Genomic DNA, 23,760 nt, shown 5'->3' on the forward strand with positions numbered 1-23,760 from the left:
AAAGCCAGAAGGCCCAGTGCTCTGTCACTGGCGTAATTCAGGTTGGTTGTGCGAAACTGTGCATAATGGAAACAGGCTGATTTCCCCCTCACTCTTCAGTTTTCTTCAGAAAACACAAGTCATAAGGGGACAAACTGCTCTGCTCTTTCGCTCTTTGTGTACTTTCATTATGAAAAACGGGCTGGTGGCATGCACAGCTTTCACAGCGGGGGGAGATGTGCCCAGCCACAGGACATATGCTTCAGGGGACCGCGGAGCTGGTCTGGCTGCCAGGGGGCCGCTAGGACCGCCCTGCCTGTTTAGAAACAGCTCCTTTGGTCTGCAAGCATGCCCTTGCAATAATACACTGCTTTATGCTATTTAAATTGATCCAATTGCTCTTTGTCCATTCTTCAATGAGACATACACGCTCTCAAGAAGGAAACCAACAGCAGCCCTTTACCTACTCATACCCATTTAGAGACAGCAACACGGCAAGTTACACTGTGTGAATTGCAGCTAGTGATGTTTTGTAACCTTCCCCCTGCCGCTGCACTGCTGCATATAACCACTGCACAAGCCAACTACAAGTGTCCCCAGAGTGCACTCATAATTTAAGCACTAGTCCACCCACATCAATGTCACCCAGACAATAGGACACAGGGACACAAACACACAGGCACAGACCCAGCAGTCAGTGCACAACCATTGGCTTTTCTTGCAGCCCATCCCTTTCTTTTGTCTGTACATGGTCTATTTAGATTGGAAGCTCTCGGAAGCGAGTTCCTTAGCCAAGATATTTTAAAGGGTAATTAGCAAAGTTGGGTTGTGATACTGAGAGCGTGGCGTGCTCTGGAGCATGCAGCTAGTGGTAGCAAAGGAAGAAAGGAGTCCCAGTTCATTCCTGTTATACGGCAAATCAATTTGTAAGAACCACCTTTACCTCTACACGTTTTCTGCTAAGTAACCTTTAGGCACTGTAAGTCTTCAGGTGAATGGAAGGATCTGATAAGCCATCATTGAAACGTATATGGTGGGTCTCTTCCCATAACACGATGATTCATTTTCTCATGGTTTCTGAACTGTGTGTTGGTATAACAGTTCCCAACAGATGGAAGCGCTTGCAGCAAGCAAGTGAAAGCAAGCAAGATATTAAGGCATTTAGTATTATTTCAGCTGAGATAAAAAAGTTTTTTTGAGAATAGCTTGGCTGTTCCTTGCATGAAAGGCTGAAGGTGGAAGTGATGTGAAATCCTCAGAGGAATCATTCCTTCCCAGCCTGACACATGCAGTATTCCCCGCTTCTGCCACGGGACAGGGGATGCTGGCCCCTCACCGGCTTTGCTGACTCCCCTTCCAGAAGCTGCTATGAGAGTCTAAGTGTGTGGGCAAAGGTTGGATGGGGATAGCACTGGCAGATCAGGTGCACTTAACACCACCGGCCCTTGGGATTCCTGAAAAAAGACCTCAGGGCAGGCAAGGAGGTCTTTGAAGATCTACTTCAGAACAGCTACAGGTGTTCCTTGAACCTTACAAGGGAGATGGGATCACTTAAGATCAGGATCTAGGGGTGTTCTTAACTGTGTTTGACCAAAGGTGTACCTGCACCCTCTCCGGCTACCTTTCCCAGGAGGCAAAAGGAAATTTCCATTCCTAAAAAGGGACTTCTTGGGTGAGCAGCTTTTTAAGCTCCTTCTCAAATCCTGCTCAGCAATATTATTCCCTCTCTGCTCCTCAGCATCCTGCCCTTTGACATATGAATGCCAAAAAGTATTTGGGAAAACCACATATCCAATACAGGATAATCACATTTAATGTCCAGCTTAACCTTCAAAATCTCAGGTCCACTCGGGTTAAATCCATGTAGCCTTTTCATTCTGCACCATTTTCAGGCACCTGGTCCATTAGCAAATCTTTCAGAGCTATGTAGGTTAAAACAATTCAATGAGAAAAACAGAAAGAAGCAGTCAAAAGAAGAAGAACCTAATTTTTCAGCAGACGTACACAGTAGGTCAAATGGCCTAAGGGAAATATTTAATTTAAGAGTCATACTATTTCTACCAAGTTTCCTAACCAAAAGTATTTTCATCAGGAGCACTACTCTTGATCTGGTTACTGCTAATGATTTTCCCCATGGACTTAGCTCATAAAAACATAAATTGCTTTATGAATCATAGAATCATAGAAGTTGGAGAAGAAAATGATGGGTTAGGTCATCTTGCCCTTCTCCCTGACAGTGCAGTATTATTTCTTTTTATATATATATATTAAAAAAAAATAAATATATATATATGAAAATAAGCATTTATTCAGAGCTGTGGAATAAAAATGCTAAGTTCAAAAGAATTTTTAAAAACACATAATGAGAGCAGTGGAGGAAGAGCCAGATTCTTAAGTACCTTGGCTCTCTCTGCAAGCCATGACAATTTGATGGGACGTATAGTCTGGATAGGCACAGCCAGGAATTCAGTGGCATAAAAAGGACAATGGTGTAAGTCCTATGCAAAAGTAATTATCACAATTGTAAATGCAAACCTGGTAGTTACATAGGCAAATATCCTGCGGGGCAAAACCCCAGCCTTCACAGTAACCGTGACCAAACGTACAGTGGGACGTGCAAGAACCCAAAGTCTGCAGGCCTTTGTGCAGAGTGAAGGTGGCACGTGTGATCATACACACCATGTTACGGTCACCTATCATGACATCTCCACGCATCCCAGTGAGCCAAAAAGCCTATACTTTGCATATTTGCTTTTGGAGGCTTTGGTTTGAGTATTTTTCTGTTTTCCAAAAAATGGTTTCAAATCCTGCTTTGTATTACTTTTTGAAGTTTTTTCCCTGAGCACACCTAGTTGAAAAGGCTGTCCTTGTGCATTAATAACCCCTCCACTTTGAGAATCCATCTAATACTGGCTCAGAAACTGCTCTTGATCCAACAGTCTCTGAAGACAAAAGAAAATGTTTCTGTTATTTCTTAAGTTAATCAATATTAGATGTTTTTAAAAAAGGTATTTCTATGCCCTGTAAAGTTCATTAAAACCCATCCTGGTGTGAAGGTCTGACTGTGGTCTCAGATGGCATCCATCCTCAATACTTGCCCCTTACCTTCCGGCATTTTTCTCAGAGAATGCAGGCACTCAAGAGAACTCAGGCTATTTGAGAATGACCATAAACATCTAGTAAATTAATCAAAACTGCTGCTGGAATTGGTTTTGGACTTCAGCATATTTCTTCTAGATCTCTGTGAGACAGCAGTATCTGATTTTGTTCCTATTACTCTCTTCCACAGATTTCTTTTGAATCAGGACACCTTAGAAAATACACCTCGGTATTTCTGGAATTTCTTCAGCTCAAGCAAGTGACTGAGGCACGGATCTGTAAGCATGAACATTCCCAAATACCGATTTCTGAAACTAGAAACACTCCAGCAGTTCTTATTCTGATTCTAGTCTCAATACAAGAAGGCTGATAGCATTTTAAATCCCTTCAGTACATGGCATGCATGTTTTGATACGTCTAACCACAAATCTTGTGTGTGAGTTGCACAGGTAACAGCCCTGTAATCTATTTCTGTGCAGGTTACACACGTAGCCTGTGATCTAATTGAACTGATGCAAAACAGGATACACCCACCAACCCAGAGCATAGAAAAATAAATGAGCAGCCCCAACCCTCCAGAACTGCCTCAGAATGGAGAATGCACTTCTTTTTTTCCTTCATAGCCTACGGTGTGTCTTGTCAGGCCAGTCTGTATCTCAGTCAGGTGTATGAAGAAGAGGAGATACCAGACAGATTGCAGGAGCCGCAGAGATTCAGAAACCCTTGGTGAGAACTCAGACTGAAGGACTTTGCAGCCCACTTAAAAATGAATCCCTTCCACACTGCATCACGAATGACTTGGTGATAATGGGAGCTGTGCATTCCTGCTGAGGGGGGAGCCTGACCTTCCCCTGACACGCCAAAAGCCTCCTCCACTATGCAGCTGATTTGCCTACGACAAAGTGTAATCATTTACAAGGAAGCTTTCACATACATTGGAGTTGGGGAGATACGTATGTTGCTTCAGTATGTATTGTATCTCTACTTCCTTTTTAAAATGTAGCATCTTATTAAATATTAACTATTACACCAACTGAGGAATTGATTTACAACAGCAGGTATGCCTGCAGGATGATTTTGTTTCTTACCATTCTAGAGACTCATATTCAAAAAATTAAAGCTTATTTGTTGTCTGCAAACTATGAACATGCTCAGGTTAATTGCATATGCAAATCTGGAACTTGCATATACAAATATCTTCTGCTATGTGCGCAGCTGCCTGGTTCACCAGAGATAATTTTTAGGGACAATTCTGCCACAGTTTTCCAAAAAAATAAATTCAAACTAAATAAGAAGCCTGACCCCGGCAGCCGTATTTATTTTAAATTCTGGCCTCAAATCCAAAAAGTATAGGTCAGATATTTCCACTAAATGCATGCAACATCATCATGCAATTCAAATAAACAAAGGATAAAGAAGAAAATGCCCAGGCAAGACATGATTTTCTAAGCTATTTTAGTTGAAGTTTCAGACCTTTATTTTCTCCCCCACAAAACCCTTCCCAGTTAAGCAACCCCAAGCTGTGAGTCTCATTCTCTAGTGGGTGTTTGAATACTGCTGCTCTCTTCTCCAGGGATGATTCCACTTAAGCAACAGCCAGAACTTGTGCCAAAAGTGCAGGAGGAGTGCAAGAAGCTAACCACAAACCTCAATTTACATCAGGGCATTTTGATAAAAATATGAAAATGCCCCATTCAGGCTAATGACTGAGGTTAATGATTGCCTCTGGTAACAGGCAGTGCATGTACTGCAGAAGCATCTATACCTGCCCATCTGCTCCACCCTCATTTCACCCCGCAGACAAAACAGCCTGCCCTCACCACCAGAACAAAACAACCGCCTGCGTGAGAGGTGCGGGTATTCCCATGGAGATATCAAACATTCACCTCCTCCTTGTACTTAAATCTTTAAAAAACGGAAGGAAAACAAACAGGAAAGGTTGTCTGCCTGTGAAAATGGTGCTCCTAACCTATACGACAGCTCGAGGTATGCAGTGAACTCCACAAGGCAGCAACCAGGTGTCCTCTCTCGGGCATGTATTTATTTTTGCAGGGTGGCTGAGCTTGAAAAGTTAGATCAATGACATATTGGTTTCCAATGCTTTAAAATCCTTTTTATAGCAAGAAATGATGCATAAGAAGGTATACACTGCCCACCTTTTACCAGCATCCCTTCTGTCAGCTTTTGGGTATGATCCAAGATATCCCTGGATAAATACTTTAGAAATGCAATGCAAATCATATTCTAGATCAGCTGCACATCTGTGAAAAGCAAGGCTTTGGGAAGGCATAATTAAAACCATTCATAGGACAGCCTTGGCTTAAAACATACCCACTGCCCACATGCACTGGGTTTGCTGCATTTCATGAGGCTGGTGATGAACTCCTATACTAAATCATCAACCTGGTCTTACGCAAATGCTGTCATTTGCTCACTTACTTCTGGGTTCGCGAGGTCCATCCACGGTTATCTTGATGGCTCTGTGGTATGTGGCTACTTGTGGCGGATTTGTGAAGACTGTGATAGTCAGCGTGAAGCTTTTCCCTGCAACACGAAAGAAAACCATTACTGAGCATATGTGTAGGGAAAATGTGTACTCCCCATTTCAGATAGCACTCAAACACACCAAATGGCACTTAAACACCTTAGCTGTCCACAATTTAAGACAGACATGTGCCCAGAAAGCCGGGTATATAACCCCACAACTGCCTGGCGCTGGATGCATTCGCTTTGTGGCAACTACTCAAGGCTTTCGGGAAAAAAAAATTAATTTCTATTTAAATGATCTACACTTTGTTTGTAAAAAGGAGGTTAACCCCTAACAGTTAGAGTTTATCTGATCTACATGACTGCTGGTATGTTATCTGTACTTTCTACAGCGTGTTAGCTCAGAAAGGCTTAGAAATCATGTCTGACTCTTCCAAAACTGCCATGGGAATCTGATCAACAGCGCTTGTTAAAATTAAAGAGAACTGGGTGCTCAGATCCCCTAGGCAGATCATAAAATCCCACGCTTTGTGGTTGGAGCTAGCATTAGATCAATTCCATATTGCAAACCAGAATCCCTCAAAAATAATCAGCTACTGCCATGCCAGGAAACAAGAGAATGGAAAAAAAAAACCCCTGCAGCTTGTCCACAGATAATTAAAACGTTTTATGAAGACACAGCGGAGCATTATGCTTAGTTGCTTTATTATTCGGTAAGAAAATTGTGAAGGCCTTTCAAAATTGTTATGTGCATGCCACAGCTCTGAGTTGGGAAAAGTACTCATTTTGATGGCTGCTGGGGAGGGTTTTGCATCCCCTTGTGATGACTGCAATGTATTCGGATCCTGCTACCCCTGGATTTGCTTTTGGGAAATGCCAGCATTTACTTCAGGCCTTTTTAAATAACAAAAGTTAACATTCTGCAGCTCTGATAAGACCTCATACATGCATTCATTGCGGCTTTGGCCTGGACAACAATACAAACATTGCCTGTCAGCAGGTTTAGCACAGTTATCTGAGCATCACGGAGGACTCAGATACAGACAGGAATCTCAGTTATCAGTAAGAGACATCAAGGGACATCACCCCAAGTTAGATAACCAGGAACTATTGTAAGAAAATTAAGGCTCTGCTCCTTTGGGCACACGCTGTGTGAGCTTTCCCATACAGATCAGCCTGCTTCATAGAACCATAGAATAGTTAGGGTTGGAAAGGACCTTAAGATCGTCTAGTTCCAACCTCCCTGCCATGGGCAGGGACACCCCACACTAAACCATGTCACCCAAGGCTCTGTCCAACCTGGCCTTGAACACTGCCAAGGATGGAGCATTCCCTGGGCAACCCATTCCAGTGCCTCACCACCCTCTCAGTAAAGAATTTCTTCCTTATATCCAATCTAAACTTCCCCTGCTTAAGTTTGAACCCATTACCCCTTATCCTGTCACTACAGTCCCTGATGAAGAGTCCCTCCCCAGCATCCTTGTAGGCCACCTTCAGATACTGGAAGACCGCTGTGAGGTCTCCACGCAACCTTCTCTTCTCCAGGCTGAACAGCCCCAACTCATTTTACCACTTGGTTCCAGCCCTCTTGAGTGCTGAGTTCTTTCCCTTTTAAGACTTCACATTTTTATTGTTTGTTTCATTTATCTATATAAATAAATACAAACTTAAATATAAGTATAAATATAAATGCCTGCCTCTAGCAGCAATATTCCCCCTACCCCCACCCCATGCACATTAACTTGCAATTCAATACATCTCTTAATGCAGTTCTGACTTTTGGTGCTAATGGTCTGCATCAACATCACGATGAACACACACACATAGCTGTTACTGGAAACTGTCCTCATCACATCCCTGTGAATTAGGGAGGTATTCTCCCCACTCTTTGGATGAAGAACTGTGGAGAGATAAAGTGTCTTGGCCACAGTCTCACAGGAAGCCTGTGGCCAGTGATGCTAACTGCTTTGGCTGCTGCAGCTAAATCCAACTATAATCCTGAACCACAGCCCTGACAAAAGAAAAGCTGAAACATAAGCCTTGCAAATCCCAGGTCAGTCTCTTCCCACCTCCATGCCCTCACTAGAAAGCAGTCCCTGAGGTGGAACAAACTGCAACAGAAGGAAAAATCATTTCAGATCCCTGTCTCAGGGCCTTTGGACATCAGCTCTTGGGTCCTACATCTACCCAGACCAAGGATGTCTGTGTCCTTGATAGTCTTTAAATACCAAAAATAGTTTATTTCCAGAAATAGTTTCCCTATATCATTATGTAGAACACCCAGATCAATAAGACTGAAAGAGACTTTGAAAATATATTCTTTTTACTAATCTGTGGTATTTCCACCTCGCTTCCCATTTGTGGTTTTGGCTTGTTTGGGGTTTTTTGGCAACTGCTGATGCATTAGGTAAGGTGTTTCCGCTGTTCTGCTAGACTATGTAGTCCATTTATTTCTTTAGATGTTGTGGATTGATTTTCCAGATAGAAAAGAAATGCAGTATAAAATTATAACAGTGGTGAAATGTAGTAAAATGTGGCCACATTACGAGTCTACAAGAATAAAGAAGAGGGAGGTGAAGTTACTTTAAAGATTTTCTACAGAACAGACTAGATCTCAGAGACTGTTTATGGTTGTGACACAAGCTGGTAAAAGCAGGAAGATACTTGGCTTACTTCTTGTTGACAGAAGACTATTCATTAACCACATACTGGTTAACCACAGGACTATATAACCATAAACCTATGTGTCACTTATTGCTGCTTACCAATAATTCTGGCTGTGTTTTTTGCCTGGTTATTGTGTTTCATTTACATTTAGCTTTATTAAGTGGTTTTATCACTTTTATTCATAGCTTCTACATTATTCATCCTTTATGTGTCTGGTTGACAAAGGCAGATTAAAATTAGAGGTATTGTTAGTGAAATCTGTGTTTTATGGATAGACCTGTTTTGAGATGACAGTAAGACTATAGACGTCTCCTCCTTGCTTTTATATATTATGATACAGCCGTGATACAGATTTTTATTTTCAACACACTCTTGCATAATACACTTACACACAAGCACAATGCATATACACACACACATACATATGCAATGTGCAGCAGACTAAACTGGTCAAAGTAATACCAGATTAGTCAGTGAAGGCTGTATTCAGTCTCCCTAGTACTGCAGCCTGTATTATATACCATGATTTCTGATGCCTAAGAAGTGGACCTCATAACTATTGGCAGAAGACCTACACTGAGCACTTAGTGTTTCTGCTCAAGTCAGGAAGGGGTGGATGCCACCAAAACAGCCTAAGTGATGGACTAATCTCTCTAGTGACTGTAAAGCGGGACCAAACACCTCAAGAAGGCATTCTGAAACACTGGTCTGGTTTGGATGCCTTCAGTAGTCATGATGACAATTTGATGATGTCCTAGCAGTCTCAGCAAGACGGCATGTAGCCTTTCATGAGCTAACATCAAAATCTGAGACCCTCTCTGTTAAACAGCCCCATGAATCTACAGAAAACCATGCACAAATTAGCCTTGGTCTGTGGTGCATCCCTCAGTATACTGAAGCAAATTGCTACTGTGTTATCATGGGAGTGTTTGCCTACGGTGTGAGGGCTGATGGGTCATGTCAGTGACAATTTGTGCCTTGCTGAGGTGCAAGAGTCACTTCAGAGGCTGTTGCTGTTTCTGTAACTATCCCTGGCAGTTCCTAATATTAGGCACAAAACACCTCATGAGCACAAGGATTAAATTCTCCAGATGTGGGACAGGGCTCTGCCTTTGGAAGCCCTTCCCACAGACATCAAGCATACCCTCGTACATGTAACGGCAGAGCACAAGACTCACTGCTTCCATCAAGTCTTCCCTCACAGAGTAGGAAAAATTGCTTGGTAATGTTTATTTTTGCAAGAGCATTAAGGCCAGAACCATTCTAGAAAAAAATAATGGAAACAGCAGTATTTCTAGTCAAAATACAATGCTGACTTTTGAAATGATACCTGGATACTCTGTTGATGGGTTTGCTAGAGGCTGTACTACCAAAAAAGCCCTCAGAAGTCATTGCTGATTTGACAGCTGAAGTCAGATGGATTAAACCAGTTGTCCTGAGCTCATGACTTTACAGGATTGCTCATGAGATTCCCTGATGCTGTGCAAAGCTGCAAGAACTGAAAAGGAAGCACAAAGCATAATGTTGTCCACCAGCACTTGCTCAGCAATACTGTTCCTGGACCAGCAAAAGGTGAAGATCAGTTTCTAAGACCCAAGCATTTGAAGGTATTGTCTCTGTGCACTATACTGCAATACAGGAACCTGAAGTCTGCGTTCAGTCTGCATCCCATCTGACAGAGGCTGGAAGCAAAACAAGCAGTGAGCTCACATCTAGCATGATGAGAGATTATTTAAGTGGTCCCCCAGAACAGCACTGAAGGGCTCTAGAGGGAGCAATAGGCTTGTAAGTCGTGGTCCCTGGGAATGTTTGAGAGGAGCCAAGGGGGAAAAATGAATCCCAAGTGACAACATGGTCACATGAAGCTCCTGTGTGCTGATTTAGTCATTCTGAGCAGTTGTTATGACCAGATGGATCTGGGGGAGGGAAGGCATACTTAAAAGTTGCTGCATGTGCAGATGCAAAGGGCAGTGAGAGCAGACTCACTTCAGGGAAGAGAGGCCACATCTTGAATTTATCACTTCATTTTAATCCACCTTTCTCAGGCAAAAAGAGACATTGATTCCATTTATGAAGTTTCATCCAAATGAGGGCAGAAAAAATGAGTTAAAGCTCCATAAATTTGCTTGTGGAGGTGGAGAGGAAAGGGAGGCCAACAGATGATGTGGTTATTACAGTTACTATCTTTTGCTTTGGGGATTTATTCTGATGAAGTGTCATTAGAGTTGTTTTGTTGTTTGTTTGTTTGGGTTTTTTTTTTAATTGTTACAGTAAATTATTAAATAAAAAGAAGAAGAAAAAGGAAAGGAGCCAAGAACGCTTGTGCTGGCAAGGACAAAAGGTATAGCTGGAAAAATATGAAATGTAATACACAAATGCAATACAAATTATATTACAGACATTTCTATTATATTAGTGAGACTTCCAAGTTCTAGTAAGAAAGATTATGATACTTTTTTTTTAAAGCCAGCTTCTACTTTTTAGTGCTTATGTACTTACTTTTATTAAACCATGCTAAATGATCAATTTTATACATCTTTACAGTTTCTCACTACATATTCCTGGGTATCTGCCAAAGTGAAGATGTCTACTGCATTTTAATAACATATCTGACTGTATCTCTGGGCAGGATGTAATACAAACACACACACACACATTCATTCTTAAATGTCGACCGTTATACACTGGGGCCAAATTTTGCCATTCTTATCATTCAAGCCCCTAAATACTCCAATGTAATCAACAGGACAAGAAGGGCCAACATAATTTGACCCTTCATTAGATAACTGCTGCTCACCATACAAGTGAAATGTTTTTGTAGGCATCCAAGTTGCATGTCCAATTGCAAAATAACTGTCCAAATTCTGTGCTCAGGTGGTGACCCTCTTCTCCCACCCTGAAGACAGTTTCACACAGTCAGAATCTAACTTTGCCTGTTGTGCTTGGTCCAGTGGCTATTTCGTCAGAAAAAAGCTGCAGCTGAAGTAAGCGGCATCAAAAAAAATAACATCATTTGTTTACCATCAGCACCACAGATACCACGGAATTTAAATATGAGAAAAAACTGTTATTCACCTCATCTGCTGCAAATGGTTTACAAAATCTAACTGCCACAAGCCAACGGTCCAAAGAGATAAATGCTAACATGGGGAGAAGTCAGCAAATCCGGGTGATGGCCCAAAAAATGCAAGGACTGCCCATGCAAATCAGCTGCACTGGCAACACATCTGTTTGTGTGTTTATATGAATGTTTTGTAGGTGCAAGCGTGTGTCAAGTTGGAGATTCGGGAAATACACATACTTGCCTCCTGCCAAGCCAGCCTGGGTCAGCATAAAAGGTATACTTTGGAACATTTCTGTCAAGTGTCTCACTCCAGGAAGTTCTTATACCTGTGTTTACATAGCCTCTACTTACCCAGAATGAAATCTCCATCATGTTAAATCAATAGGTGTTTTGTTCTGGATTTATATGGGGCCAAGTTGTCATGCAATGACCAGAAGCGGCCCTGCCGCAAACTCAGACCCAGCTATGAACTGCTGAATTTGCTTTGCAGTAAATTGTGGATATGCAACTCCCTGCTGTAGGAGCGTCGCTAGCACTGGCTTCTCCCCTTCCCTTCCCAGCTCCCTGCAGCACTACCAAATGCTTAAGCAAGACGTGCACTTCACTGTCTTCTCCTTCCTGCTCATTCTCCAAACATCTTTCCTGGCTAAAAAGTAAATGTTATGGTAGAAAGCACCAGAAGAGAGTGCTCCTCTTGCCATGGCTCTATGAATTCTGGAGCTAGAAGGCTAGAAGGTTGTGTCTGGGGTGGAATCATTTCAAGGCATTATTTTTGGTGAAGCGCAGGTACATTTAACCTAAGGCAACACAAGGAACTGTATTAAGCAACCAAAATTACGTAACTGAAATCAAGTAACATTAATAGAGAAGCTGCCAGCCCAAGAAGGCATTAAGACCGAATTTTACCTCAAGCCCATTATCTGGGTAGGGATAGTCCCTGGCACTCTTCTGGAAACTGTTGGTGTCAAAAACATAACCCTAAGTCTGCAAGCTGTGGACATGAAATAATTAAGCAGATACAGAAGCTGGTTCTATACTCAGTGTAACTTAGAGCTGTTAAAACCAAGCTGGCTTGGGTCCTCAGCAGCTATTCCAGTGGACATATTGGTGACAAAGAGCAATGTTTCACGCATGCCTCTTGTCATTAGGTATACCAGGCAACCTGTCACCAACACTGCACGTTTCCCTATGCACTGGAGAATTCCTGCGCAGGTAGCAGGTTCAGAAGTTGCTTCCGCTGCCCTTTGCTGTGCTACAATGATACCAACGTTCAAATCCCTATCCTCAGAAAAAAAACATCCTCTTGTTGGAATAAACAAAAAACGACAGCACGCAGCATTCCAAAAACATGTCACTGTCAATTCCGAAGTCCCGTAATTGCTTGAATGCTGCTTTTTATCCATCACAGTAGCAACTAACACCCTTTGGATTTGATCTGAAGCCCTCTGAAGAGTGATTCTCCCTTGCACAAACATTCTCAAGAGTTGCAAGGGTGGAACTCGGCTCTCTAAACCAGCCACACTTTTTCTCTCTCCTTTTGGGCAGATGTTTACATTTAATTTGACAAGAGTTTGCGTGCAGCCAGTTTCACTTCTGCGCTGATGAGCGGTTTCACTTCCCAGTCCCATGTGCTGTCATGATGACACCCTCCAACACCTTCTCCCGCCTCGCAGGGGCCTCTGTGCTAATCCCTTCCCTGACAATGAGTGTAAAAGTGCAGCCGCCACTGCTGCTGCTGATCCACTGGTTGCCTCAAAGGCACCTGGTGGCCCTGCTCTACTTCAGAAACCTGGATTTAAAATGCACTCATTTGAAATGCTCATGTCTAAAATGTTAGGCACAAGGCATCAGTCTCAGCTGGATTCTTTCAGGTTCCTTCCCTCAGGTTACTACTTCTACTACCTTCACGCTATCATTTCACTCTGCTGAAGTGAATATGCTTCAGCAGAGATCCCACAAATGCACAATTTATCCTGTTTAGAGAAAAAAGAAAGAAAAGAGGCAGTTGAGTAGCAGGAGATACCTGGTGTGGGTACTAAATGGTCATGGCCATTTATCAGGAAGGGAGCTGCGGCAGAAGACAGGTAGGAGAATAACTTTGAGCCTATAGGAAAGGACATGAAATGAACTAACTGAGGAGAAGAGGCATAGGATGAAGAGATTTGGGGCCGAGGTGGCAAGAAGGACGTCTGTGAAGATAGGGTGTCCTACAATAGTCAGCTTAAGGTGACACCCAGTAGTTAACATAGACATTAGTCACTTCTGTATGTCACCATCACCAGTCTGCAAACACGCAAAACCACCAGGTATTCCCCCTATATTGTGATGCTGTCTAATTTCAGAAGAAAGAATATTTTAAGCTGTGGTAGGAATTTGGCTGGCAGGAACATTATTTGTACTTTAGCATCCTCAGGTCTAAATCCTATGTAAATATCAGCTTTCAAGCTTTCTGATGGAGATGGCATATGTATACATGTGTGTGAGTGTATGGACCAGAGTTACAACATCTGACAATATATAAAGAAAAGGTGCTTTTCCATTCTGTTCTGAAAGACAACCAAGTGACCTGTTTTAATTGAATTTTTAGGGTGGGATGCCTTCTTAGACTGAAAGCCTGCAGATCAAGTTTGAAAAATGGATTAAGGCATTAAAAGACTGGGATGGGGAGGAAGACCTTTTAATGGAAAAGCCAAGCAGCCTCTAACTATAAGTGGAGTTGCTGCAGTAACCACTATAAAATTCTTATGAACTTGGGTGGAGACAATAATTACAGCGGAGGAAGAATGAGATGCTATGGGGTGCCCAGCCTCTGCAGCAGAGTGGCAGCACAAGGAGATTACAGTTTGAGCCTTAAAATGCAATGCTTATTGTCGAAATATTTTTAAGAGGCAATATATACGCAATGTATACAAATGGCATGTCACTAATGTTTAAACACAGATATTGAGAGTAGAATTATTTATTCCCCAGAGATGACTCGAATAGAAATCTCTTATGCCCTATGAGTAGGCTACCCCAAAACCTGAATGTCTGCTTTCAAGCCATGACCTATAGCATACCAGGGAATTTCACTATGTTGGTGTTTTCTTTTGGTTTTACTTTCTCAATGCAGTATCATTTTAGTTTTAAATTAATTGCTTCTCTATACCAGAGCTTGGGCTGTCTATGAATAAGTATTCAGAAATGACTTAGCCTCCATGAAGTGCATCCAGCTCTAGGGCGGAAAGAAGAAACAATCATTCAGCAGACTGCTATGTCACTGCTGGATGGTTCAGGGAAAGGGAAAAAACAGCAATGGGAACGCCAGATGGAAAGGACAGTTCAAAATGAAGTGACTTCAATGCAAAGCTACTACCTTCTCACAGAAAATGCCTTGGGATCTTTAAGCCTAATGATAGTTCTTAACCCAGCTATAATTTCAAACCATTAATAAGCTTTTTGAGGCAGAAATTATCACCCACACTTTACAGTTGATGACAGAGACATGAAAAGGTTAAGGCCCAGATTCACAAGAGGATTTAGCTGCCTGAAGTGGGATTCAGGTTTGATTTAAATGCTTAAGTCCAAAATTACACCCCTCACACCTCCCGCCCCACCATCCAGGTGGTGCCTAGCAGCAGCCATGGTGGATACCTGAGGGGGCTTCCCCTGTTGAACAGCCCCATGCCCTTGAGGCTGCAAGCTCAGCCTCCAGGAAGGAGCATTTCAGCGTGGTCAGCAGGCCTGAACCCACAGTCTGAGCCTTCCTCTGCCCCTTCTCCTCCGGGAGGTTTGGTTCAGGAGTTGCTGCTCGGGGCTCACCCGCTGATAGCCTCTCATGGTGGCTGCTTTAAGCATTAATGGCATTTCCCCAGGGAAAGTCTCTGTTTTGTAGGGTGCACTTCAGATGTACACTTCACACCTCCCTGAAGGGCCATGGCCAGGTGGCTCTGGTGGGGTGCAGAATCCTCAGCGCTGGTGGCCCCAGTGGCTGGAGGTCCTCAGGAAGAAGAGGTCCTTCAGGCAGAGGGGTGCTGCATGCGTGGCTCTCGGGGCTGGTGGCTGCAATGTTTGGGGTGAGGAGAGCACCTTGTTCCGCTCTCTTCTCCAAGGAATTCTGTATTTGAACCCATGATTTCTTCATCCCTCGAAGCTCTGTTCTCATCCTTTGCCTAATCGTCAGACCAGGAAAACCTCGACGTAATGGGTGTTGTGGTTTTTGGCAGATCCTGTTCTGAGGCACCTTCATTTCATGGTGCATTGTCCCATGATCCTAGAAAATGCCCTTTGAGACTTGAATTTTGTCTCAGTTCCTCTCCGTTTTTCCAGTGATGGCTTTCATTTGGGACCAGCCCAAGTCTGGCTACTTGTCCAGCCAGGTGCTGGCATACCTCAGTGCTCTGGTACGGTGCAAGACCTGGGAACAAACATGTTCCTTGCCCTGCGGAGCAATGAAGACCTCTCAGCATGGCTGCAGGCAGACGCATCAGGTACAGGGAACAAGGAAGGTGTGGGTTCACTGGAAGAGCAACATGCTGCTCTGAATACAAAAGGCAAGGAGCACTTTCATGATCATCAAGGCCATTTTAGCAAGTGAGGGACTTCCGCCTGCAGTGGCCTAAAGCAGGTGAACGCCGAAAGACAACCTGACAAGTCACTTCTTCAGTAGCTATCTGAGCATGGGAGTGTGCACTGGGACTGTTTACTCAGAGTTCATTTTCTTAGAGGAAGGGCTGCTTGTGCTGTCATTACGCTAATGCAATGTGCATTGATTTTAGAGCTCGGAAGAGGTCTAGGGTCACTCGATGGATATCCATGCAGTCAGTGATGGGGAAGATAACACTGTCATTACAAACTCAGAATCTGCCAAGTTCCACCAGAGACAACGTCCAAACATAGAGCAACCCCTGTGACCTCAGATATGGACGTGGTTTCACTGGAGTTGTGGTGCATGAAGTCTAGCCTGTGGAAACTTTGTGGCCTTGGCAAAGTGTTCCCTCCAGTTCCTCCCTAAGCTTCAGGGAACTGATGCGCACACACACTGCGCCAAGCACTGCCCCACTGAAGAGCTCTTATGGCATCAAGACTTCAAAGCAGCTGCTTCCCTTTGCCTCGCCTCAGTCTCCAGAACATCCTCCCCATGCAGTGCCTGCTCTCTCCCTGCACCACATGGCAGGTAGCTCCCCATCCCCAGAGGGAAAATTAGGAAAGGGTGGGAAGAATTTAGGATAATTCCTAGTAGCACACTCTGAATCCAAAACCTGCTCCTGTGATAAAGGCTCACAAAGGAATAGCAACCTGTGCTGAGAGGCAACAGCTCTCAAAGAGGACAGGCAGGAACAACATCAATAGAGGAAAGAGGACAAGAGACATATTGATGCAGGACAGAGATGAAGGGAACAAAGTCGACTAGGAGAGGCTGAGAAAACTGTGTCGAAATAATGATGGGAAATGGGAAAAGTAGGAGGGGAGCAAAAGAGCTGGACAGTCACATAGCATTAAGGTAAAAAAAAACAGGCTATTTTTTCTCTGCTGTTAAAGGGTTTTTAGAAGGGAACAGAGACTGATTCACACTACCGAGGGTTTATGCACATGACTATGCTGCAAAAGATTCTCCTGACAGCAACTGGAAGCCCAAACAAAATTGTAAGCATCCTCGCTTCTGCTAATCCTGGATGAGCTGACAAGAACTGCATGCCTTAGGCTAGTCAGCTGAAGTTCACCAGCCAGCCCTGAAGCCAAGGCCCTAATTCATCTCTCAGAACGATTTTAGTTTGGTGACAGAACAGCAGCTGTTATTTGAGTTGTAATACAGGTACACACATATACAGGTACACAGGTAGGCACAAAAATAAGTACTTTTTTTTACCAGAACTCATGCAGCCTCTGGGGGAAGGCACAGCAAAATAATAATAAATAAAAGGCAAAATAAACCCAAAGGAAAATAAAAAGGCAAACAGATCTCTTGAAACCATCTAACCTTTTCATCTCAAGAAGTACTTCTTTTTCCCCAAGTAGTACCCTCGTAAACCCAATTCCTGTTCCTTTTAGCACGGAAAAACAAAAACAGGAGAAAATGCTCGGCAGACAGTGTCTGCCTCATCCTCGTCAGTAGCCCGAGTTTCAAAAATGTACAAGCAGAGCTCTGCAGAACCAAAAAATAGATTTATTGTTATTGGACTGAGGGCAGTGGTTCAGCACTTGGCATGGCCACTGTTTACAGCAGTAATGCTCCCGGAGACAGGAAGTTCTCCAAATCACTCTGCCATTATTTTTCTCCTGTTGACGCTTTCTCATCAAGAGTTTTTTCGCCCAGACAAAATCTGAAGTAACCCAGCAGAGAGTGTTTGGGAGCTGGCAAAGCCAGCCGCAGTCACGCTCAGCCTCACAGACCACATGATGTTTTTTGAGTCAAACCCCCATGCGGAGCTGCATCATACTTATACTTTCTTACACAATCAGCAATTCATGCAAACCCGGCTGCACGTAGCGACTGTGCGCCGAAGACGACTCAGGCGGCACTGGTGTAGTGAGAAAGTCTTCTCCCCTCCCCTCCTCCTGCTATTACATCCCTGCCGAAGGCCAGCACGGAGGCAGTGTCGCTTTGAAGGGGCTGGGTTTGCTGATCAACCTAAAGCTGACCCAGGCTATTTGGCCTGAAACAGCCATCAACTCCTCTGTACCAGTGCAGGGAGTCTGCACTGTGAATTCTTCCACAGCTACTCGGTTTACACAGAACTCTTGATTAAGACTAACAACACAACCAAGCAACCCTGAATCACTCACACATAAATCAGCGCTCCTGGCCTGACTGGTGGGAGGAGAACCCTGTGATAAACATCGACCCTCTAACACACGCCGGGGGGTGAGCACCAGCAGCGTGGCTCCTTCTTTTGGTTGCTTCCCTTTCCCAAGGGCCATGCCAGCCTCGCCTGCGCCCAGCACAGTAGCAGGGCTGGAGGATGACTCAAAGGACCTGCCCATCTCCCTACAGCCAAACCACCCTCCTGCTGGTTGTAGCATCCTGATAGCACCACGTATTTATCAATCCAAAGTATAAATAAGTGGTTGGTTTTAAACTCAACGAATTGACTCTTTTTTCAGTTTTGATCGCTGCTGGATTTCTTCTATTTTTGTCCTGCCTGGCAAGAGCAGCTCATTGTTACTCCAGTATCTGATACTGGGTCCCCTGAAGCATTCCAATGGCTTGGACCAGAACCCAGAAGGCTGCTTAATACTGATTTTTACGAGCCTGTTGAATAGCCTCCTCTTCTGTTTTGCCCATACTTTCAACAATTTTGAATGCATTTAAGTAAAAAAAGAAACCAAATTTTAACAAAGTGCTCAAATAATGCAACCACAAGCTGAAGCTGCGCAGAAGGAGCAAAATTCTGACTTCAGAAAGGCTAATTAAAATAATTGGACTTAGAATCCAGGCCAGTAATTTCTAGAGTTTAAGTATTTTGAGATCCCAGCTTAAAACTGATTTTTCTTCTCCAAAATGATATCCAGAAGGAAGAGTTCTGATAGCAGAAACTCCTGGTTATGCTTGGTAAGCTCTCTCTCTCTCTCATGTTCTCCTACCAGCTACACCTGTGAAAAACGAGTATTTCTTTGGCTCTGTGGAAACCGAAAACTCTCACAAAACTTATTCATGACTCTAATCCCAATAGCGGGTAGGAAACATATACGTAGGCTCAATTTTCAGTCCTTTCCAAGACACAGATTTTAAAAAGGCCTTGCTGGAGAGCAAGCTCCAGCTCTTAGCTTTAGATTGAGATCTCCTGCAGCAAGCCAAGACACCTCCCCGTTTAGCTACTATTATGATAACCTATTAATAATAATTTTCATCTGGAAAACATGTTTATTTGTTAGGGTTTTTTTAATGTTACGTTCTACAAAGATGATAGTTACTGGGATTAATGATTCCATGAGGAAAATATGTAATGCCTACCAAGCCATGAAGCTTTCCCTCTCCAAAATAACTATTTATTTTTAATTTTATCCAATGAACCTCTACGGTGTCAGGCATTTTGCATCAGATTTATTTCATCAGAGTAACCTAAACTGGTTCATTATACATTAAGAAAACAGCAGTAGCATTTTGAAGTTTGAAGTGTTTATGAACGGAAGGAGAAAAATAAAGATTAATTTATTTTAACCACGTAAGCAGGAGAGGGGGGCTGAGATTGGCTGAGTTTTAAAACTACATTTTTCTTTCAGAAAGTACTTACCAAGCTTACAAGCCAGACAGGCAGGTTTTCCCAGTAGCATTCTCAAACTAGGGTGAGGAATAGTAACTCTGGAGCCCAGCCAATTCCAATGTAAATCTGTTTTGTTCAGGAAAGCGAGCCAAATTGCTTTTCTACAACATCTCAATGTCTTGGGCAACCTGTGATATTCTCAGCTCCCATTTTGGGTGTCAAGAAAATCAAGTGCCCTTTGTTTTTTCTGTAATTCTGAACAACAGGCACCGGCAGAGCAACACAGGGCAACCGCTGGCTGTTAGATGTGAAAGGAACGCTGGAACGCAGCTTGGTTCTCTAAGCTTTGGCCAGTGTTTGGGTGCATCTGCTCTGGCCGACAGGCAGGAACAGACCCCCAAACAGGGGGAATCGCTGTAACTCTCTCACAGTCAGCGCAGAGCCACTTATGTGAAAGTGTGGACAATAGTCTTATGTTTGAAACAGCCATCGGACTGTCTTGGTAGATTTCATGTAAAGCCCCCATAAGGAAATTTAAACTATTTATCAAGACTGTCAAGAATGACAATTTCCTACTTTCTTATAAGGGAGAGACCGGTGGCTTGCCATCAGTTCAGCAAGGCTTTCAATGGGGATGATGGCTGCATCTGCACGATAACTGATGCACAGGGAACTGTCACTGGTCAAAGCTGTTCCTTATTCTCCAGCTGGGATCTTAAATCACCTGAGATACATACACAAAAAACATCCACTCTGATCATAACCAATGTGAACTTTCAATCACTGTTCACATAATACTCCTGGAATGGCATTATCACTGGTGGCCACTGAACTTATTCAAACTCAAGTATTACACAGCAAACAAAGTTTCTGTTAATTTTCCTCTAGTGAAGTATCAAAGGAAGCAATGCCCTTTGAAGCAGCTACCTTACGCTTTAGGTTTTATGCAAGTTCAACAGAACAGCACCTCAGAAATCCCGTGCCAAATGCACACAATCCCCACCTTTTGAAAACAATCCCCTGTTCCAGGAATAAACAAAAGCATACATTAGTCACTCGTTCCAAAGATGGGCAGCTAGTGGAGGTGATGAGATTTAACCTCGAAGACTGACTAATAGCAAGCAGCGTTCCTAAGTCACTCCATTGCTTAAAGGATCCCAAGCACCCGAATACGATACAACAAACAAGGTTTATGTCAGTGCACAAGTGATCAGCTACCAGCAACCACTTACAGCAGGGTAAGGGGCTCAACAATGCTCCTCACCAAGTGTTTCTGTATGAATAGTTCACTCTCAGCTACTGGATTTTGACCTTGAAAATCACACAGTTCACTGTTATGATTTCTAGCTTCATTACCATGGTCAGGAACTGAACTACAGGTTTGTTTTTATTAGCTTCTCCACCACTTTGCCAGCTATTCATTTGAATCTTCTAAACAGTCATCTCTGAATCATAATGCAAATTCCATTTACTGAAAAGGTGGTACCTTTAATATAACAAATGAACATGTTTAATGACTGATACTTTTAGACATTACAGCATCTCTCATGTTTTCAGTAAATGGATATAATTTTCTCTGCATTACCCTATTATTATTCTTTGCTAGCATTACGAAGCTACGTTCTCAGCTGCGGGTGTTTTCCACCAAGTGCATTTTGAAGACAGCCCAAACAACATGATTTAAAAGACATCTCCCTCTGTATCCTCAGCTAAAAATGCTGCAGGATATAGAGGGACGGGATCGGCATTTTATTCTTAAAATGTCTTTACTGCTTGCACGTATGTTTCAACAGGGCCGTGCTCTTCCATAATTGCTGACTGCATTTACAATGGAAGAATATCTACAGATGCATTTCACTTCAAAGGCAAATAAAGGCTATTGTGTATAATCAGGATAACTTCCTTGGTCTGAAGCCTGTCCCGTCTCCCATTTGGAATAAAACATTTTGAGAGTGAGTGAGCAGAAGTGGGTCACCTTTGTAACTCTCCTGAGGCATGCTCATAACTCTGTTCGTGTTAGTAAGGACCGTGCATGCAACCACACATCAGGATTTGGCTCAAATGCTCGCATGGGGAGAAAGGGAGCCCTTAGCGTTCAATCTGATTCAGAGAGATAGCATTGCACAACTTGCTTAAAAAGGTAGCATACAGAAACCTACTTAAGTACAGTAGACACTATTATTTTGATTTGTGAATGTCACAGCACTGAATTGTCGCTAAATAACTCTGCTGTGTTTGGAACACCATAATGTTACGTTCCGATTTTACAGAAGAAAAATACATAAATAGATATCATATGGAAGATGTGATAGCTTTTCATTCTTGAAGCTCACTGGCTTCTCTTCTGTGGGTTTGACTGAACCCCTATGACCCATGCAAGGGACACCACTCACAGCAACAAGGGCAGTAACGCAAGAGAGTGCTTAAAATAATCTTGTAATAGAAAGGTAAACACAATTGCCCAGAATTTATGGGGTTTAAAATTATGGACTGGAGCCAAAGAGTGAAGTTGCGAAGGGTCCTTCTGTTGATTTTATGGGCTTTTGGATCAAGCTTTGTACACCTGCTCACTCATACGCGATGTGAGCCACACGTGTCAGGTACTGACTGCAGCTTCCTAAAACCATTTAATATTGTTCTAGCCTAAGTTAACTTTGACTCTTATTTGTTATTTATGCTTATAAGGCCTTTTTATTTACATGCTGGTAATTACTGGTTATTACGGAGATACAGAAAGCCAGACACTAAACTCATCTGTTCTGGTTTGATTTATCCTATCCATTTTGCAGGAGCACATTAAATAACACAACTACTGCATATTGTTCTACATCTATTTCAGAAAAGAAAAAGCAGAAAAAGTGCCTTGTGCCTTCATCAGGTCGTGATGAACCCAGAAAACTTTTAGATCTATGCAGGAATTACTTGTAATTTTAGGTTGACTCACTCTTTTGCAGAGACCAGCTTTTGCAGAGAGTGTGTTGGAGCCCTGAAATGGTCACGAGTCTTTACACAAGCTGAAAATTCTCATTTTAAACTGAAAGACATGCTATTTAATCTTGAGCGTGGGTAATACTGTGCTATTCTAAATTTGATGGGCCAGCTTCTGGAGTCAAATGTGATTTTCTGTCTATGTGAGGTTTTTGTTTTTTTTCCAAATGAAATTCCACTGTTTAAAAACTGAGGTAACGCAGAGGACAGGCTAGGATAAAACAAATTAAAACATACAGCTAATCCCGTGCCTTTGGAACTGGCCTACGCCAGATCTTGCGGCATTCCCTGCTGCAGAAAACTCCATAGACAGTGTCTTCAAATTCCCTCCACGTAACCTGAACTTGACATAAATGGTGAACATGACCCGAGTGTAGTTGAGAACAAACACATACCTCTTCCACTTCTACCCACGAATCGGAGGTCATTGAACCTTGCTACTTGGTTTTTCATGGCAGCTGTGGCGTTTCTGAGCTCTGCAGAGTAGTTTTCATCGTTTCCAGCCATCACCGTTACGAGCGTCCCATCGGGCACATCTCCCAAGGCCACCACCTACAAAATCAAGGGGCAGAAGCCTCAGCTTCCTCACGTGACATTTAATTTGGGGTGCAGAAGATCAACAAGTAACATGATAAAATAGGGAAAAACCAGCAACAACAAAAATCTATGTAGACTAAGAAGCTGTTTGGGGAATCACTTCTATTCCTGGTTTGCTAGGAGTAGAAAACAGAGCTACAGAGAAGTTTTTACATTGATGCACCTGTGAAATGCACAGCATAATCCATGCACTCCGACACGGAAAATACATGAAATAAACCTTCCAGGATATACTTCTGTAACTGTCAATAAATAAGTTCAAGTAACAGGATCTGATTCTGGTCTGATTTACATCAGTAGCATCACTTCTAAGCTCCAGCGGAGTCAACACAACGATGGAAATGTAAAATTCCAAAGAAAACAAAAGCAAACCAATCATCTCACGGAGGCAGAGGGTCAGAGTCCCCACAGCTGCACTAGCACTAGTTCCTACCTTTTTCTTCCACCGCTCTGAACAGAGCTGTCCCAGCACAAATTCAGAGTGAGTCCAAGGAAAAGCAGGCCTCAGTTGAATGTTGAATCACAACTTTCTGAACAATTTCTTTTTTTCCTTTAGAAGCCTGAAAGCAAACCATTGACTTAAAACCTCACTCACAACCTGATGGATGGAAACCATGATCTGAACTAATGAAATCTGCCATCACTCAGCCAAAGGCTTTCACCTGCTCTGAAATGTTTACACTGTAGCTCCTTGGT

At 42.9% G+C, this 23,760-nt stretch overlaps 1 protein-coding gene across 2 annotated transcripts in view; it reads right to left on the reverse strand.

Annotated features, from left to right (window-relative positions):
* RUNX1 (RUNX family transcription factor 1) overlaps positions 1-23,760 on the reverse strand; it is a 172,208-nt gene that overhangs the window by 47,958 nt on the left and 100,490 nt on the right. For both annotated transcript variants that reach the window (XM_080614485.1, XM_080614484.1), the window contains exons 4-5: positions 22,863-23,019; positions 5,518-5,622 (exon numbers count right to left, since the gene is read on the reverse strand). In XM_080614485.1, the coding sequence (XP_080470611.1) occupies positions 5,518-5,622; positions 22,863-23,019 (262 nt within the window). The remainder of the gene's footprint in view (positions 1-5,517; positions 5,623-22,862; positions 23,020-23,760) is intronic.

The sequence above is a fragment of the Psittacula echo genome (genome assembly GCF_963264785.1).
Source record: "Psittacula echo genome assembly, chromosome: 3".
NCBI lineage: Eukaryota > Metazoa > Chordata > Aves > Psittaciformes > Psittacidae > Psittacula > Psittacula echo.